Source organism: Centruroides sculpturatus, unplaced genomic scaffold (genome assembly GCF_000671375.1).
Source record: "Centruroides sculpturatus isolate CEXI.00-Female unplaced genomic scaffold, Cexi_2.0 scaffold43, whole genome shotgun sequence".
In the NCBI taxonomy this organism is placed as follows: Eukaryota; Metazoa; Arthropoda; class Arachnida; order Scorpiones; family Buthidae; genus Centruroides; species Centruroides sculpturatus.
The window spans coordinates 603,310-625,070 of NW_019384334.1; the positions used below are offsets into that span (position 1 = coordinate 603,310).

A 21,761-nucleotide genomic window follows, 5' to 3' on the forward strand; every position below is an offset into this window, starting at 1 on the left:
GTCAATCATCCGAAAGAATTCCAGTCGGCAAATTTAAATTTTCGCCAGTGCTGTGGCGCTGCAATCTTTGGCTATGTCTTGGGCTACTCAAATATTTTACGTTTTTGATACTAAATTAACTTCTGAAGTATAATTTTTTATTGTTTTTATATTTTTTAATATATTTATTTTGTTTGTACAAAATAAAAAAATAATTTTTAACGATACAATAGTCTTCGTTAGGCTTAACATCGACGAAAATTCAATGCGAAGCGACACGCAACGGAGAAAAATGTCAAGATGGGATAAATCAATATATTTTTTCGTACATAATTGGTTATCCGAAACATCGATCTTCTGAACAACCCCAGACCCCAATTGATTCGGATAATTGACGCTCTACTGTAGTAGTAACAAATTCTAATACTGGCTCTCCACTTAATGCAATTTTGAGGCAACTCAATTGCCTTTGTCACTGTTCATGTGCTGTAAAAATGCTGTCCAATTAGAATTGTCTTCAAGTACTTTGGCAATATAATATTGGCACAATATATATTTTTGTGTGGCAATTCTGTTCAGCCAATTGGCATACAGCACCCATAATTTCAAATATACATGACATCATATTTTTACTCATCATTCTTAGCACTATATACAGTATGGTATGAAAATTTTGAAAAGGTGCAAAAAAACAGCAAATATTAGATGGTCTAATACTACTGTTGAGAAACTGTTGGAGGATATCAAATGCCATTCTATTCTTTATGACAAAAATAAAGATTCACATTATAAAAATGAGAATATAAAAACAAGTATGCAAGCAAATGGTTTAAATAGTGGTAGGCCAGGTAGGACATTAGTATAAAATGTTAAAAAAAATTTAAATATAAAATTAAATTGAAAAATATAAAACTTCATTTTGAGTTGAAGTTTTTGCTGGCATTTTAAAAAAGTTTCTATAAAACATTGCAAATCTTTTTCCAGAATGTGTATGAATGTGGCATTGCATTGCTGTATGAATTATTACATGATGGCTATGTGATTACACCAAATGGAGAGCCAGCATAAGTTATGTAGTTCCTGTGAATTATAAATAAATAATTAGGAATAATTTGAATAAATTTTGAATTTTCTGAAGCTTATGTTATCTTTACATTTATTTTAATTAAAGCATATTTGTTTTATTTCTTTGAAATTTTTTATGGCGAAAAATACACATTTATTTCTTTTGTTTTCCTAAAAAGTGCTAAAGGTCTAACTAACTATACTTGTAGGTGCTTGATATACAATAAAATAAAAATCAGCTGCTAAAGTTAAAAACCACTGTGTGACAGATTTATTATGGTTAAAAGCCACCACACGTTCTGGATGTTAACTAATAATGAGGTGATGATAAGAAAATAAAACTTCCTTTTTCGTTACGATTTATCTTCAATCATCTTATATAAGCAAGTAACAAAATTATTCACCAAATACAGAAATTTAACTTGGTTACTTTACAACAATATTTTGTTATTCATGTATTTTATGTTCTTTGAGCGACATTTGCATTTTTATCAATACAGTATCTTTTACAGTGACACATTATAAACCCTTTCTTACTTCCAGATGTTAACATGGATGCTGAGCAAAGTGTTAATAAACTTGAGAGTATGTCCTGAATGTTAATAAAGTCCTGTAGAAATTGTAAATTCATTATGAGCATAAACTCTCGATCAAGAAGACTTTCCTTGTTTCCTAACTGATAGAGACCTAATGGATTAATGCTCATAACAACAGCTAAACCATTTCTGGGAGCTGCATGTCCCCTATTAATATTAAGCACCCTAACTAAAACAGTTGAACCAATTTCAACTGCAGAAAATTACCCTAAATTGAGAAAACAAGTTCAAATAAAAAAAAATAAGATGAATGATTCTATGACACAGATCCCTGTACTATTATTGTGAAATAATAATCAGAACAATTCTTAGTTCATTGTTTTTGAAAATTTTAATAACTAAAATGTTTTATGTTTTTTTGGCTTTATCGAAGGTATTAATTTACATCTGATATGGAGAGTGCCAATGGCTTAATGGCACAAAGGTTGAGAAAAATGAAATCCTACTCGGGTATAATATACAGTAATACCTAGGTTTTCGTTGACTTTGGTTATCATCTGTTTTGGATTTTGTCAATTGTTTTTGGACAGATTATCAACGAAAACTGAAGTATCACTGTCCAGTGTACACCCATATACCCAGCATCAATCTGCATTTATTTCTTTAGCTTTTGTTGTCCTATCCTAAAACCCTCCAGTTATAGGGAAAAACAGAATGGTTTTAGGCTAAAGCTTTTTCCAGCGAAACTTGTGAAGTGATGAGTAATAGCATCAAAGCATAGGGTAGTTTACCCTAGATTTACCCTAAATATAAGATTACCAGAAACATTACTCTGAGAGGTTGAAATTACTCTAGAAAAGGGTAATTACCCTAGAAACGGCAGCACTGGTCAAGAATGAACACATACAAACTCCATAAGTGTTTGCAATGCGTCCGTTGACAAGTTACAACCTATCCTTTGTATCATGGTTGCGTCAGCTAACGTTCAGAATGCATTATGGCTTTTCTTAATCACCACAATGCATAGTGCTCAAATATCATAAAAGCCATGATGCAAATTTTGCTTTGTGGATATTTTGAGTTAGCCACAATGCATTGTGGCCGTTTTTACAAATGCCACGACATGAATTTTGCTTTGTGGCTGTTTTGAAATGACCACAACATGTTGTGGTTGTTTTTTTGCTCAATGAGTGATTTTGGTTTTTGAGCCTAACATATCTATAAAATTAGCAAAGAACAAGTTTTAAAATTGATCTAGACTTGAATCTGGCCTTTTAGAGTAAAAGGGACATGTTTTAGCTGATTCATTCATCTGGTCATCTGAATAAATTGTATACACACTTAATGATTTTTTTTATACTGATTTTATTTTGTGCTTTCAGTATATAAGTTGTAGAAACAGTTCTGAAAAATTTTTATTTAATTTTTCATTTCAATAAATCACATAATCCTGAATCAATATAATAATTGTCAGTTTGGATGAAATAGCACATTGTTGAACAAATAGAAATCAGTATTATCAAATTAAAAATTTTCATCCTAAAATTTATGAATAGTTTTTAACCTTGTTATGGAATAAAAATTACATTTAAGAATCTTTAACATCAACAATAAAGAAAATCATTGTTTAGTTTTCTATAACTTTATACTAATGATACAAATATTTTTAATAACTAAATGAACATAATTACTTGCATTTTAAATATTAAATAATGCTGTACTCTAATAATTGTATAATTTTTAAAGATTCTATTTACATTGACACTGAACTTGGCATGCGAAGAAGGGCAACAATTCTGTCTGGTTGTAGTCAAAGCCAGAGCACCCACCAATCTGCTGGAAAAGGCCACCCACACCCTTCTCACAGCCCACCTAGAGGAGTATCCTTATGTCATCACAAGCTCAGTAGTGCTCATACAACAATAAAGAAGTCTGTCCTCCCTGGTACTGTACATCACTGTTTTAGACTTTAAATCTCTGTACGACTTCATCAAAGCTCCTCCATGTTTTTGTGTGCTCTGAGACATGTTTCATATTGTCAGTGATGACATTCTCCATCAGCAGGTTCTAGAGATGGCCTACTTAATTTGTTATAGTTTGGTTTTTCAATTTAACAGGATAATCTATTGTTAAGAAAAGTGGATCCAATGGGTAGCCTGATATCCAGAGACCTATGTGAGACGATGGTCCAACAGTTAGATAGCAAAGACCTCTTGCATTTCCTCCCAAACATTCTTTTATACAGGAGGTACATCAGTGACATTATTTTCTGGAAGATAGTTCCGGATTTAATGACCTTTTTCAGTTTGATCAGTAACAATCCTGACAGGTTGTTCCTGGAAGTGGACCAATCTAGCCCCTCAGAGGTGCACTTTTCAGACAGCAATATCACTGCTAATGGGTTGGAGATTTGCAGCTCGGTATTTTGCAAGCCAGGTTCAATGATTATAGCTACAACCAACAAACTGCCGAAAATCTATCGGGCTAGCATAAAACTAGCCCGATAGATGTCGGCAGTCTGTTGGTTGTAGCTATAATTATATAGTTATCTGTTGGTTGTATAGTTATACATTATAGTTATAAATTATAGTTAGTCTGTTGGTTGTAGCTATAATTATATAATTATAGCAGTCTGTTCGGCAGTCTGTTGGTTGTAGCTATAATTATATATCGGGTTGGAGAGGTTTGTATATACCAGGTTCAATGTCTTCTTACATCCTGGCTGGATTGTGTGATCTTCATTGTTATCAGATCACAACCTACAAAGCATTAGTTAGGAAGTTTTCACCCATTCTTCTACCCTAAGCTCTTGGCACTGAGTTAGTGTTAATAGAACAGTTATCCATTGACCATGGTTGCCAAAAAGTTGTACATTGGCTGATTGATCTATACCCCTGGACTCACCTGGGATTCATATCCTGGGTCTACATGTCTGTAACTGACCAAGCTGTGGAGGTGGAAAGGTCTGTTACTTTCAACCCCTACTTAAGATCATTGTATGCAAAAATTGTTAAGAAGCATGCTGTTTGTATAGCTTCAGGAGGCATTTGTTTATTTTCACCATTCTTAATAGAAAGGACTTTACCAGACTACCAGGTATATAGTTTCCCTATCAAGAACACCAGATGCAATAGGGCCCTTCTGTACATCGGATCCACTAAACATTCTATGAGAACCAGAATGCAAGAACATATCTTGGACATGCAACATACGAGAACTTCCACAGCTCTCTCTACCTATACAGCAGATCTGGAAATCATGGTGGACTTCATGTGTCCTCAACATCCCACACGGAACACCTCAGATGGTTGGAGGCCATTGAAATCTTTAAAGCTAACTTTGCGTCATCTTAAGGAGGCCTGGCAAGCTCTATTTGACCATGAAGGTATAGTCGTTGGTTGAATCTTTGTTATGCACAGAACAATATGTGGCTTTAAACTTTTTATACTTATAGCTTTATACTTATATACTTGAATGGTGGTTCAAATTTGTTTTTTTTTTTTTAAATTATGTTCCAAATGATGTTCCATTTGGAAGTGTTGTAGCACCTGAAGAACTCAGAATGAGTTAGAAAACATTTGTCCAATAACGTTTGAACAATAGTGGATATTTCATGGAACTTGTATAGCTGATGATGACAAAAGTTTGTTTATAAGATGAAAAAATAATGCTGATGCATACTTCCACAATAGTGGATATTTCATGGAATTTGTAAACAACTAAATCAGTTACAATATTAAATGCATAGAAGTAATCACAAAAGTGTCTTCTTTTAAATCTTAACTAAATCAATATTTTATAATTCAAGTTCCTGACTGATCAGCAAACATTGTACTTCAAATGATTGAAGAAAGTGCCAGGAACAATTGTCAGATTGTGGAAAGGATATAAATCTTGAAGTTAGATGTACACACTTGATAGTAAACTACATGCTTCATTTTTTAGAATCAGACATTGGTGATAATATGCAACATATGAAATAATATGGGGTTTGGCAAAATGGTGGAATAAGAAGCACAGACACATTACAGTATATTAGACACATATTTATCTGAAGTCATGTTTTGACAAAAATGTGGTGTAGTAGATGCACTATTTTGTGATACATTGTATAAACTTGTAGAATTCTGGTCTGCAGAAACATAGTTATCACAAACTGATGCACATTGTATGAGAGTTTACTGTATGACTAGTACATATGCAAAATTCAGATTTTGTCATTCAAAGGTATACTTTTTTTTAACTTTCATTATCACACGATTTATGCGAGTTTAAACCTAGGACTGAAAGTTAAAAAAGTATACCTCTAAACGACAAAATTCAAATTTTGCATATGTACTGGTACTAGTTGCACATTGTACAGGAGTTAACTGTAGTAAACTTTTTATAAAATCTGTATAATGACATGAAAAAAAATGTATATATATATACAGGTGTGTGTTCAAAGTTTGAGGATTGAATTTATAATAATAAAGTTATTGGCAAAAATTATTTAATTTAGTATCTGTCTTCAAAATATACTCTTTCATGATCTATACAAATTTTTGCATAATGTAATAATTTGTGTATGCCCTTATGAAAAGATTTTTTTTTTTGAAATGCTGTTTAGTTCCCCTTTGGATTTCATAAATAGACTGAAATTGTCTCCCTTTCAAAGCAAATTTTAATTCAGGAAACAACAGCCCCAATAGTTTGAGTCCCAACTGACCACTTCCTGTTTCCCAGATTAAAATTTTTTGTAAAAGTAATGATAATAAATAAATATGATAAATCAGTGTTACTTCACACAGAAATGAACTACTTAGTGTTTAAATTTATAATATCCTGAATTGTTATATATACAAAACCATAATTTTTAATGAACCACTTTTGATCTATTCCCAATTGACTCCTGACTAATTTTTGACCCCCCCAAAAATTCCATATTGATTTTAGGGGTTGAGTTAACCACGTTGGGAACTCCTGCTTTAAACTGTGTATAAAATTTTTTGTGGTCAAATGCTTTTTCTTACAATAATAGATGTGTCAACAGTCTTTTTATGAAATGGTAAATAGTAAATTAAATTATAATAAATAAATATAAAACTGTATTAATAAACTTTAAGTTAACGAAGCAGATTAATGCTTTGCGTACTCATGTAAATATATGTGATGTATATGTTGGACTCTTCAGAGTAAGCATATATATATATATACACATACACATTTGTCAACTTTGTCTTATTGTAGTATTCTCATATATTCATGGGCAAATATGAAACAAAATAGGACATCATTGACAAGACTATAAAAATTTTTCCAGGTTTTTCACAATTTTTGCAAGATTTAGCATAAATTTTCTAAAATAAATACAAACATGGTGTCTTGTAGATATTGTCTTCTGAATAATTGGAGTTTTTCAACGTAATTGAATTGGATGAAGAAAATGTTGTCTCATTCATTAAAAGTATGACTTAGAAGATAAGATGTAACGTTTACATAAAAATTAATGTTTCTTAAAAACTAATTCACTCGAGGAAGAGGGTATATATTTCTTTAAGCACTTGGTAAGAAAGAAAGAGTTAAGATTGTGTAAGAAGAGAATAGTCTACATTTGATTTTAAAGAATAAAAAAATTAGTGTCCACAACTTTCTATGTATATATTACAGAGAAATTTCATTAACCTAGCATATGGTATGCCAGCATGTCGATTGGTAATTGATGCACTGGTTAGGTCAGAAGTTAAGATATTCATGTAAAAGCATTCAAAATGTGCATTTCTTGGAAAGAAGTGTGTGACTGCTCCTTTTGGAGTTGACAAATGCCAAGATTACAAAGATGTGATATGTAAAATCAGTTAAGTCATGCATGATTTTTCTAAAGACTTTTCCAAAAACAGTGTGCAGAAAGGATATAAGAAGCAGAAATATTTGGCACACTTGAAATCAATAATTATCGTGGAAACACAGTACATTTCTTCATGTACTTTGATAATTAGAGTACATCTGTCTGTATTTCTACACAAAAAAGTGTAGAAGCATAAAGTAAGAATTGAGTGTTTGTGTTTCAAGCCAATGAAGGGTAGGAATAGCCTGGAAAAATTAAAGTAGTGTGTTAAACAATCATAAAAGTCAGATTTGTATAGTTTAATCTTAACATCTGTGTATGTAATGTAGGGGATTGAAGAAAACCGGAAAAACTTTTACTATCTGATAAGGTGGTAAATTCAATAACCCAGCTGTGTGTAGATCTCAATGATGCTGGTTAATGAAATGTCATTGTAACTGAAAGGTTTCAGTTTTCCAACTTAGTTTGAGTAAATAGCTAAGGCTAAAAATACTGTTTATGTATGAAATTTAAAGCTCTTACCCTGCAGATGATGCTGTTGAAGAGTGATTTGGGAAAGGTGCAATAGTTCAGGTATAGAGAGTAGTAAAGGTACAATGTTAAATCTAGGGAACAAACATATTGAACAATTGTAAAACCTATTGTGATTCACACTTTGGGAACTGCAGATATAACTTAGAATATAAAGGAACAAGTTGGAGTTTTTGAATAAACAAGAGCAAATCATCACATGACCAACCAGCTAAACAGAATAATTAATACTCTCAAACCTCAACATATATTGTAAAAAACATTTTACATTATTTTTTTCAATAAATTAGTTTTGTCAATATTGACCACAGCACTATCTATGACTTTTAGTGCAGATCTGTGTTTTTATTTTACTGTTACTTCATGATGAGACCAAAATGTGATTTTAACCATCCAATTCATTCATAACGATTGATGGCTTTCTCGACAAATCTACCAATTAAAGAAGAATAAAGTTGACCACACAACTGTTGTTAGGTTAAGAGTTTTATAACAGCAATGAGAATGCTATGAGGTATACTGACACTAACTTCATTGTTAATCTAAAAAATTGTACCAGTTGAAGTTGGTTGACCTTAAGAATGCTAAATTGCCACCCTGGAACCCAGGTGAAAATTGAAAAAACGCCATTGAGAAAGAGGTAGGAGAATAGGTACCAGAGAACAAATGGATCTGAATCAATTGCAAACAGCCCAGAAAACACTTGTTTTACCAATTATTTTTGAGTAGATTGCGAATTTTAAATCAACTCATTGTATTTTAATTGAATAAAACTGTTGAATTTGACAGGTTCCTGCTAGTATACTTACTTAGTCTGATAATTATCTGACTTATGGGCACTTAAAGTAGAGCGTTGTTTATCCAAATCAATTGGGGACTGGGGTCGTTCGGATAACTTATTTTTCAGATAACAGATTATGTACAAAAAAATATATTAACTTATTTTATGTTGAAATTTTTCTCCGTTGCATGTTGATTTGCGTTTAATTTTCGTCGATGTTAAGCCTAATGTAAATTCTTTAAAATAATAATCGTGACTATTGTATTGTTAAAAATATATTGAAAAATATAAAAACAAAAAAATTATATTTTGGAAGTTAATCTAGTATCAAAAATGTTTGATTCAGCATGACACAGTTTGACTGGAACGCTTTCAGTTAACCGATGTTTTGGTTGATCAGCTTTCGGATAAACAACGCTCTACTGTATTTAAATTGAAAAATTTAAATAAATGTCAATTTGTTAAATGTAAGAAATAAAAATTTTAGCAGTTTTTATTTTTTTTTAGATTTATACAATTTAATTATTTGATTTATTTTTATAATAGTGCAAAAATAATTTGACATTTTGTCATAATATTGTATTATGACATAATACAATATTATATCTTTGTCCCAGTGTTGCTGATTCTTATAACAACTTATTTTAAAATTTCAAAAATTAATAAATAATAAGTTTTTAATATTTTAATATTACATAAAAATTTAGGACGATACATTCATCCAAATATGCGGGCTGGTCGTGGTAATCAACCAAATGAAATAAATCCTGCTGCACCCACTCATAATCAGTGGAACACTCCATGTGGAAATAATCAATATTCACCAGAACAACCAAAAACAACAGTTGATTGCAATGAATGGGAAAAAGATCATATTAAAGAGTGGGATAAAAAAGATTGCTATTGCAGAAACAATAGAAGTAAGTAGTAATTAAGATATTTAAATAAATTAATTATTATAAAGTCTCTATAAATCGGCACGAAAAATATATAAATTTTAGGTTTAACGGTAGACCAACACACAGCAGATGGCTAATTACTTCTCTTTATTTAATCACTGTATATGCATTTCGGTCCTATTAAAGAACCCTCTTCAGTACTACAAAATATAAATAGTATAATAAACCTTATGCGAATAAAACTACCAATGTAACAATTAATATTTTAGTTTTTCATTACCATTTAGGTACACAGCTTGGATTCACATTTCATTAGCACTTTCATATCAAGTGTATTTAGTAACGTTTTCTGATTGTCTATGGTCGTATTTCTAAATTATTATAATAAATATTATTCTAGATTAAAACATTATCTATAATTATACACAACAATTCCAAATTTTTAAAAAATCATTCCAAAAAATTTTTAAAAAATAAATTTTAAAAACATTTTACATAAGATTCTTAAAATTGTGATTAAATATAACTTATAAAATTTAATTTTTAAGTAACATACCGTTTACAATAAATCATACTCTAGGCTTCTGTTCAACGGTCCGTCGTTGGTACAATTCTAAATGACACACCCCCTTTGACTATTCTACGTCATGACATCATCTGTCAATTTCCTCTACTACAGAATACCATCTTTGATCTATTTGCATTCCGTTAGATACATTTATTAATTGATTGTTATTTTTATTATTATATTTCATTATTTCAACATGCTCTTTAAATTTTCTCTTATAAATATTCTTTTCATTATGTAATATTTGTACATTATTTTTATCTAATTTACAATTATTATTCTGAATTACGTGATTATACCATGGTGAATTATTATTTTTTAACCGTATAGCGGCCTCATGTTCTTTAATACGTTTTTCTAATTTACGACCTGTTTCACCTATATAAACTTCTGGTATATTACATTTACAATTTATCATATATACAGTACCTATTTTTTCTTTTTTATCTATTTTATTTGAATTTGTATGTATTTTAATATTATGAAAAAGTTTATTTGTCAAGGATGGGGCCAAAATTACACCTTCATTCTTTAAAATTTTTAAACAATTATTATAAATACTATCTATATAAGGGAAACTACTGTAATTCTGTTTTTTATTTTGTTTGGTATTAAATTTATTTCTTTCCCAATTACTATACCATTTTTTCAATGTGTAATTAGGGTAACTATTAAGAATAAATTTCTGATTAAGTTTATTAAGTGCAATGTTCTGGTCGCTATTATTTGTAACTCTACTATATATTTTTCTTATTTCCATTAAATAAACATTCTTTTTTATATCAATTGGTGTACTTGAGTGATAATTCATTGTTTTTTCAATATTCGGAAATTTTTTATATGTTGTAAACAAATATTTTTCTTTTCCTTTAGTTATTGTTATATCTAGGTAATTAATTCGTTTATTTTTCTCTAATTCAATTTCAAAAATTATATGATGATTTATGTTATTAACTATTTTCAAAATTTCATTTTCATTTGTTATTTTATTGTTAAATATTATTAAATAATTGTCTACGTATCTTTTTACCATTCTAATACCTTTTATATTTTGTATTTTTTCATCAATTTTTATCATGGTTAATTCTGCAAATTTTGGCCCCATCCTTGACCCCATACTAATACCATCTATTTGCATGTAATATTCATTATGTATTTCAAAGTAATTATTATTATATGCAAATTTAATTAACTTTGCTAATGCTGGGTTAATATTATTATCTATCAAGTTTTGTTCAACTAATTCCCATTTTATATTAGGGTACATATTTTTAACATCTAAACTCATAAGAGTATCAGTACTTTGGAATTTAATTTTATGAAAGGCATTAATCAACTCATCAGTATTTTTTATACTACTATTAGAATTATTAATATGATCTAATTGTTTTTTAATGTAAGTTTCTAAATTATACAGTATAGAGCAGCGAAAGTCTACTAAAGGCCTGTATTGTTCCAATTGTTTATGCGTCTTTAGGCGAATATTTAATTTAGGAATTCTATTATTATTAAAATTTAATATTTTATTTTTATTTTCCTCGTTAATATTATTTTCAGAATATGTATTCTTTATTATTTTAATGAAATTTAATATATTATTTATCATAACTAATTACTTTTCTTCATTAATGTAACTATCAGAGGAAATTGTGTATTTTAACACACACATATAATACAGGGTGGGGCATAACGGAGTCTCACATTTATGAGGTGAATTAAAGGTTTTTTTTTTTTGGTTAAGTTTTAAAAATGATGACGTCCTCGCTAGTGGCATGAACGATTTTCATTAGTCAACATGCCATGGATGGGTGAACTACAGAGCTTCATCATTGAGGCTTTTTTCAAAAATTCAGAGTCTGTGACTGTGACACAAAGGACATTTTCACACATGATTTTGTTTAAATGCAAAGGAAACTGTTCCTCATCGGAAAATGATTTTGAAATGGGTCCAAAATTTAAGGGCAACAGGATCTGCAAATCCTAAAAAGCCAGTTGGGTATCACAAATCCGTGAGGACACCTGCAAACATCGTCACACTCGGAGCATTGGAGACTGCTCCAAAGCTTTTGATTTCAACAGGATGGAGCCACAGTCCATAGGACCTATTGTTCTTACACCATTTTGACAGAGCTGTTCCCTGGTTGACTAATCTCTTTATGAGAAGCTGTTGAATGGCCCCCTCGCTTACCTGATTTGAGCCCCTATGACTTTTTCTATGGGGAGTATCTCAACCCTTGAACTCTTCAAGAACTCAAGGAGGCCATTCATGAGGAAATTGCCAAAATTCCTCCAGATATGCTGGTGAGAGAAAACTTCAAGGAATGGCTCCAAATGTGCATTGCTCATGAAGGCCAACAATTGGACAACATTATTATTAAAATCTAACCAAAAAAAACTTTTTAGTTAAAAAAAAAACTTTCTTACATGTACAGTACTTTGATTAAATAAAAAGTTTTTTCCATATTATTGTACCTTTTTTTTTCTAATCATCTTTTCTAACATTTCATAAATGTAGGACTCCATTATGCTCCATCCTGTACAAAACTACATTGACTTCACTAATTCATTAACTCACTGACTTGTAGATGTGAAATGTTTGAATACAAACACAATTTTTACAAAAAAATGAAATGGTAGCGTCCAAAATGGGCTGTTGATTATATTATCAGAAAAATCAGAAACACGGGATATAAAATATTTTATTTTTTATATCCCAATAGATATCAAAATTCAATTTTTATGTCTGGAACTATGGATCTCTCAGCATTGTTACATTTAAAAGTAATTAGGAATATAATCCTGGTAAATATATTTAGTAAAACCTGTCTATGGTGACCACACATGGTTCCTTTCCAAAAGTGATCTTTTAGACAGATGGTGCTGTAATATTGTATTTCTGTATATATTTTGTACACTTTTTAGCCATATCTACTAAGCAAAACTCAAGGTGATCAAAAATAAGTGAATTTTTTCAAGGATAGAGCTATATAGGTACTGTATTTTATTCTTATCGGATAACTTGATTTACAGAAGTCGTCATGATTTTATAAGACAGATTTAATACCAGTATTTTAAAGATTAATACAGTATTCACATTTTCTTGATTATAATGCACACTTTCTTTATTCTGACTTAGTTAGTTCAACTTGGTTCTCTTCATTCACTCCTCAGTTACGTGTACAGTAATACCTCGACTTACGCTACCCCGACTTACGCGAACCCGGAGTTACGCAATTTTCAAATCTCGTCAATTCATCTTTTGTTTGAGCGCCATGCAACTGATGATTATTCACTCTCCCCATCTATTGATCAGCTTACATGTTCGGATGTGTCGTGCGGAATCGACACATAAATAACACAAAATAAATTGTAGCTATTTCTGTATTTGTTATATCTACGGAGACTTGAGAGACTCTTTGTGGTGATTTCTTGTAACCGTGAACGAATCAAAAGACGAGATAAGATTAACGAGAACATTTATTAGCTTGCTTACATCCGACTTGGATTTTACACAAATTGCGAAATTATACCCTGACTTATGCGAATTTGACTTACGCGGTTATCGNTTTTTATTTAAATATCTGTTTATATTCTACCGCGCATATTTTTATTTAAATATCTGTTTATATTCTACCGTTGCTATCATTCCAAATTTGCTATTTAAGATTGGAATGTTTTTAAAAATTTTGTATTCAAAAAAGGTTCTAATGACCTGAAGAAGACGAAAGTGTATATCGTCGAAAGCGCTCGTCAATTTAGTGACATAGGTGTCTAATTTAACGCTTATATGTTAAAAGTTTTTATTACTTTTTTTCATAATACGATTTCATTACATCAATGACAATCGTGGAATCATAAAAGGAAGGTTGCCTGTAAAACTGATTTTAGCATTAATGCATTTATTGTTTTTTGAATATTTTGCATGAGAAAATTACTTGGATATTATTTTTCTAAGAATATTGTGGAAATAAGATAGTTTGATACTGAAACTATTTATCACACATGTACTGTATATGTACTTCAAAAAAAGAATATAAATAAATACATTCTATCAAATGATGAGATCAGCTGACTAATTTGTATCTTGTACAATATTTTATACCCCAAGGAAAATACTGTAGGTCTATAGTACAATAAATTGACAGTAAGGATATAGTATGCACTCTTGTATGTAGATACATGTACTGTACCTGTATTTAAAATTGTGTAAAATACAGCAAAGTTTTATGGCCGATTGCAGAGACAGAGTTTACATTAAATGACGTTTATCAACGAACGGCCTATAGCCGTTGGCTGGCTGAACCGCAGTTTAAAATGCGTTGCAAAGACGACGATCGTCTATTTCTGACCGTTCTCTAAACGAACTTCGGCAAAACATTGGCTCTTACTTACTTCGCTATTACTCCCCTGTTTTAGGAGTCGTTCGGCCAATCGGGTTATTTCTTTGTGACGTCAGAAATGGTCGTCAGCTATATTTCAAAAGCTTAAGGCCGTCAAAATCATTGTTCGGCAATTAATGACAATCCTTTTCCATTTCGATATTTAATTTCGTCGCCAATACGATTTAAAATATGAACAAATCCATATTTAGAAAATTTATACCGAATTCGAAATTCGTCTTCGGAATAGATTTTTAAGGAATTATTTCGACATCTTATTACTGTCGAAATGAATAATTTTAAATATTTTATTATTAATATTACATTTTTTTAATATCTATAAACAGATTTCTGTAATTATTAAAATTGTCTCTTTTGTTTAACAGTACAATGACTCGGAAATGCATTAACGTTTTATAACCGACACGATACTCGAATTGTAAATAAATGCATCTGATTTAAATTAAATTGAAGTTTTAAGTCTTCACCCATTTGAATGTCGAAATTGGAACATTTAAAACAAATTTAAAGTATTTAATTTTGTTGTTTTTGCGCCGAGCAATTAATTAATGAATAATTTTGTCGATTCGTACCGTTTACAACATTTATCGAAGGAACGATATCTGTTTTTATCTAAACTTTTCCACGAACAAAGCTACCACTCGAATTGAAAAGCCCTCTAAACCTGCTGTCCAGTGAGTCTAGAAAGTAGGTCAAATAACTTGTTTCTAATCGCTGTCCACATTGTGGCAGGAGAGAAATGCCGTCTCTGCAATGAAATTTTTCTGAACAGCAGTTTACCCGATCTGTAAACCACCGTCGGCCTCTAAACTTTGTCTCTGCAATCGGCCCTTAAAGTTTAGAACAGAAAGTTTAATAAATTAAATTTACATGTACAGGCTAGTACAGGGGTGGCCAACAGTTTTTGCCCTCGGGTTGAATTGGAAAGAAAACTTTTTTCACAGGCTGAACCAGAGGCTGCCCTAGGAAGATTTTGAGGTGGTGTGAGATCTCATTGTGGTGTCACCCCGTAGAGACTAAATTGTATACACATAGAGATTACACATACATTTTTCACATTATCGTGCTTTATCAACATTCTACACTGTACTTGAGCAATCTGCAATGGAGGATTAACTCTAAATGCACAGTGAGTTGTTGACCTTTTTCTTTTTTTTTTTGGCGTCAGAATTTTTCACCAATCTATTCTGACTTGAGTAGCTAATATTGAAAGATTAATTGTGGGCCACATAAATCCATTACATGGGTTACATCCAGTCTGTGGGCCGTATGTTGGCCATGCCTGGGCTAGACAATATTTACTTGTGCTTATAAAAAAAAACCATTACCTTAGTCTGTCTAACCTGTTTTAACTTTTGCTTTAGAATCACTTCCTCAAGCTTGTTTTCAATTAAATCTATGCTTTCCAAAAGTTGTGGTCTTTCAAGATTGATGAATGTACTTTCAATCTTAAAATTGTGAAAAGCGTCTCTGATAGTGGAAAAGGTTTGATAGGAACATCACTTTGTTCTTTGTTGACATCGTCATTGTCTTCTGTTGTTTGTGACAGTTGTTGATTAGTCTTTTCCCTAACCATAAGTTGATTCTCCTAGTCGTCATCCAGATCTTCAAAGCATTGAACATGTTCAGTAGCTACAATGTTGATAATTTGTGCAGCAGTACAAAGCTCTTGAAGTTCTGCTTCTAAAATATTTTGAGCATAGGGAGCATGTGCAGCATTGTGAAAAAAGCCAAACCTAAAACATTTGCTGATTGTTTCAGAATTTACTTCCTTCCAACATTTTTAATCCATTTAACTGCATCTAAAACAGTCAGTTGTTTGGCAAGTTGTGTTGCACTTTCCATCCAAACAAGCAAAAATTTTACAAGTTTTTTTTCTGTATAGTATATTAAACTCCCAGATTATGCCCTGATGTTGAAGGTGGCTCATAGTGTTGGGTGGAAGAAATTTCAATTCAACATTTGAAAGTGAAATCTTGGGGGATGGCAGGCACCATTGTCCAGAAAAAGTAAAATTTTCCTCATTTTTTCATTTAATTTTTCTAACCATTTTTAAAAGATGTCTGCTGTCATCCAAGCTCTGTAGTTAGCTTTCCAGGTCATGCCCAAAGTTGCGATGTCAGTACCTTTAAAACATCTGGGTTGAAGTGACTTTGAAATGACCAACACTGGTTCTTTCCTAATGCATTACAGTCAGGCATTTGTTTGTCATCTTGCCTCCTGAACACTTCTTTCCCTTTTTGATTAAAGTTTTATCCAGAATAGCACCAAAAAAAAGTCCTGTTTCATCTGAGTTATAGACATCGTGAAAATCATATACATCTATCATTGAAAGAATATGCTGTTTCCAATTTTTCACATTAACTTTGATTGATGTCCCCAATTTTATCACACAAGATGCAATAAACAATATTATGATGCTTCCGGAAACTTTCCAGCCTCCATTGCTGGCGCAAAACAATGAAATGCCTAATTTTTCTGCAATTCACATCCTTTTGCCTGAATGATTGGTCCACTCAAAGGAATCTGTTTAGCACTTGCCTTTTGAAACCACTCCCATACAAATTTGTTTATCTCTTCATTCTGCTGCTTTCTTTTACATTTGCTATCCTTGTTTCCACTGCTTTTCCATTCCTCCAGTAACAACTTCTTCTGTTGCAAAATTTTGAAAATTGCATTTTTCACAGTTAAATTTTGCCGCTAATCTCCATTGTGATAAGCCATTTTCACTTTCTCTTATAACTTTTAATACAATCTTCTAACCACAGCACTTTTGCATTCTTTTGTTTTTCTGACATTTTCAAACAAACAAATGAATTTCCTTTGTTAGTAGACTAATTCATTAACACCTGCACCTAATTTCAAGGGTGGGAGAAGTGCCCAAGGTGGGTTTGAACAAGAGTTTAGACCAGATATATTCGTGGACATGGTTGCTTATTACAGTTGTTATATGTTGTTTCCAACCAAAAATTGATGCCTGTGGTTGCGTTACACAGGTGATCGTTTAATACAGGTAACTTATACAAAGACTCTATGTAAAAAGTATTCCATGCCAGAAATTTTTGCTGTTTTGACAGGTGCCCATCAAATGCAGGTGGCAGCCTAAGCAGTTTTTACTGTATTTAAATGTTTTCTATATATCATTAGAAATTTTCATTTGCTTATTTATTAGTATGGTCAAATGTTCTAAATTTAATATTTAATATTTATGGAATGCTTGCTGCAATAAACGTAAATGTAGTTATTTTTTCATATCAGATTATTTAATGATTATAATAATTTTTTTCATCATTATTGAGAGTTTTCTCAGGAAGAACATTGTGGATATGGAATTTATGATAAGCTTAGCTGATTTTATTTGTCTGTTTCAAGAACTAATGTTTTGAAATGGTGGTGTATTATTACTTTACCACTTCATTATTTGTCATAAAAATGTTTGAATATGAAGATTTAGTTTTGGTTGTTTAATTTTCAACTTTTATCACTGTTTATTCTCCCTATCCTTTACATATTATATTTCATATTTTATACAGGTTTTTGTTTTTTATAAAAGTTTTCACAAATTAGGATTTTGTTATGTGGCAATTTTAATTTAACTAACATTACCTGGTTTTCTTGCTGTCCTTGTGAACATAATTTAAAATCTGAACTTTGAAAAAAATAATATATATATTATTAACACTTTTGACCCAAGACCCCATATGAGATATGGATGACCTTGAATACTCCAGGACAGTGCCCATATGTAGCTTTGTTTTAAAGTGTATGCCCGTAATTTCTATGTCTGCAGATCTTTAATTTGATGATAAAACTTCTAGTTTCACCTGTCAACAAAATTTAAATAGAATATTTTAAGTTTTTCAATTCTTATCAAATTTTTTTTTGCAACAGTTTTCCTGCCTTTTTTTGTTCAGGAGTTTGTAATATTATTATTATTATTATAAAATAACTTAATGTTTAATTCTTTTTATCACTTTATCCTTATTGTTTTATATTTCTGTGCATATATTGTCTACTTGGTTCTTGTTTATTAATAGGACTTATTATACTGGTGAAGTTTCTGATTAGCAAAGAGAGGAAATCTTAGTCAAAAGTCAAAACAAAATATCTTTATTTTCACCTGTACACTCTTTGTGTGTTTTGGACCTGAAGTCTTCTCTTCAGCAGGTTTACATTCTATAACAATTATATAATAAAATTGCCTTTTTAAAAACAATGACATTACACTTGATATTAATGTTTAAGATAAAACTGCTTACTTTTGATTTTTTTAAGCCTAAAATGTTTGGCAGTTTTTCAGTAACTTATATCACACAAGGAACTCTTATTCATGTAGACTTTATTATTGGATGTGGATATGCATTTCAGGTCTTAAGTCCTTATTCATCTTGATGTACTGGTACCAGTACATCAAGTTGAATAAGGCCATTTGGCCACAAAATTTACATTACATCATTTATAATTGAATGATTGGTTGCTTCTACAAATGTAGTATGATGTAAATATGTATTTTTAGTTTGCTTTTGTACTTTGAAAGGCACAAACAAGCATGTAAACTATTACATTAACAACAATACTATCAAATGCATTTGTGGTTTCATCAATGGATAATTACACAAATTTTCCTTCAAAGTTTTTTATAATTGTATTGATAGTTTTGTCATATAATTCACCAACATAGTTTTTTAAGTGTCAGTGTTTCAAACTTTTTCATTTATATCTTTTTCAAGGAAATTCTTATACATATAATTGGTTAATTCTTATACATATAATTGGTAATTCTTATACATATAATTCAATCAATGCTTTTGCATAAGTGATAAAAACATTATGACTTACCAAGGTGAACTGATTTGCTTAAATATTTAAGGTCACATTGTTTTTCCTTTCGATCATACAATGACAACTTTATACAATTCTTTATTTATATGGTAAATTGCTTTCACATTCAACAGTTTTGTTGAATGTAAAAGCAATTTACCTTATAAATAAAGAACAGCATTATAAGTTGTCTCCTCTGAACTCTTCAATACACACTTTGTATTTAGAATCATAAGATGATTTCTTCTAGGCATGTTTGGACTTAAAAAAACTCTAGTCAATCAAATAATGGATACTTTATGAAATCAATTCAATAAGAACACATCACACACAATTCAGGTTTGAAGGAAGTAAATTCTAAAAAAATTCTTTAAGAAAGATAGAGCATGTGCTGAGCAATGCAATAATTACTCTAGTTACCAGTAGCTAGTGTCTGAATGATGTAAGCCAATCATTTTATAGACCCACCAGTGGCCAAGCAGTCTTTGTACCCTGAACACTGAGAGTTCGGTTGTGGGTTTGTGCCTCACTCAGATGGGTTGGCCACATGGAGTTTTCTGAGTTTTCTCCACGTCTGTAATGCCTAAATAGGGGCTAGTTTCCCTTAAAAAGACCTCCTGGAAGGCATCTTTCTTAGGCAGATCGCTCAAGTGTTGCGTTGCCATAACTTAACAAACAAACAATAATTTTACAAATTGATGATTTATGTAAGTTGGTCCTGTCTCTTAAAGTTATTTCCATTATGTTTTAATAGATTAATGCAGTAGCTTATTCAATAATTCATTTTAAATTAAAAGTATTTAAATTTGTTCAATATATTTTTTAACATAGCAAACAAATTTTAATATGTTAATTTGCAAACTGGTACCCTGAACATTAATATTACATATGAAATTATATACAGTTTTGTTATCTGTAATTGATCAACATTTGTGATGCTGACTATATGAAACATTTGAATGACTTTTTGAACAAATATATATTTGTAATAGTGCTTCATATTAAAAGTTATTATTAATATGATAAAAATTTATTATTTATATGATTAAAAGTTATTATTATTATTAATTATGATATTGTATTTATGTCAGCTATAATGAATTAGATTTTAAAAAATTATCTCATTACTATTTAAAAATAATTAAAACAGATTTATAAAGATATACCTTTTAATTTCTTATTTACATTTTTATTTTCTGATGAATATAAGATAATTTGAAAATTTTAAATACATTTCAATATTTTTAAAGGTAATGACAAAACTGGAAAAGTCAATTTTACAAATTTTGGAAATCGCAATAGGAAAGGGAATACTGATGCAATTCGTACAAACACATACCCTGTCAGGAAAGCTGATAAGTAAGTAAAATTAGTTATAGTTAAGAAAATTTAGTGAAGTTTAATGACAATTAAAGAATTAGTAAATTTTAAAAAATTTTTAAATAATTATTATAATAGTTTATAAAATTATTTTATTTAACTATATATATATCACTGTTCTTTTGTTATTTTATCTTATTGATAATTTAGCTTTTTGAAATTTAAGTATTTGATTATTTAACTCATAAGAGATAATAGCTAACATGTTGATTATGATGATTGCTTTTACATTAACATAAAGTGATGCATTAACTAGAATGAATTATCCAATTTAATCTTGTTTTATAATTAAATTATTTTATGAACTGTAGTCAACTTATTATTAAATTAAATGAAATACATTAAACCAAAATTTACTGATTAACTTTATCTGTTTAATTCTAGTATTATTTATTACATATTGGTATGTAGAATTAGACAAAATCATTTTTGAAAAATAGATGAAATACATATAATTGAATTTATTAAAAATAAGTATTATATATGTGTAATCTAGCAGTTCCCAATTTATTTTTATGGTGGAAATCTTTTCACCTTAATAAATAATGTTGGAACCCTGACAATTTTTAATGATTACAGATAAAACAGCAAATAGAAACATCAAAACAATTTATTGAAAATGCAAAAAAAGAAAAAAAGAAAAAAAACACATCAATAATGGAAACCAAATGTTATTACTTAATTCAAGTTGGACATTAATGTGAAGGGTTAAACTCTGTCTTTCAATATTTTAAACAGTGCTAGTGCCTAGATTTCTACCTTTGTTTATATCCACCTTTTCAGTTTCATCATTACTAGAAACATTTGAAGTACTTGCTACATTTTTCTTCAAAACTCTTCTTAGCCAACACTCCATGATTTTTTTTAAATCTAGGATATACACAATACTAAAAGCACTATATATTTATACAATTCCCACTATTTTATATGAAAAATAATTAAAAGATTACAAAACTATTGCACTGCAAAATGGT

General features: G+C 30.2%; 1 protein-coding gene across 1 annotated transcript; it reads left to right on the forward strand.

Annotated features, from left to right (window-relative positions):
- The first annotated feature begins 3,245 nt into the window (after positions 1 to 3,245).
- LOC111631462 lies at positions 3,246 to 20,902 on the forward strand. The gene is made up of 4 exons (XM_023375710.1): positions 3,246 to 4,016; positions 4,279 to 4,965; positions 9,427 to 9,639; positions 20,658 to 20,902. Exons 2-4 carry the CDS (start codon positions 4,509 to 4,511, stop codon positions 20,768 to 20,770), a joined length of 783 nt encoding a protein of 260 aa, XP_023231478.1. The 5' UTR covers positions 3,246 to 4,016; positions 4,279 to 4,508; the 3' UTR covers positions 20,771 to 20,902.
- The last annotated feature ends 859 nt before the right edge of the window (positions 20,903 to 21,761 follow it).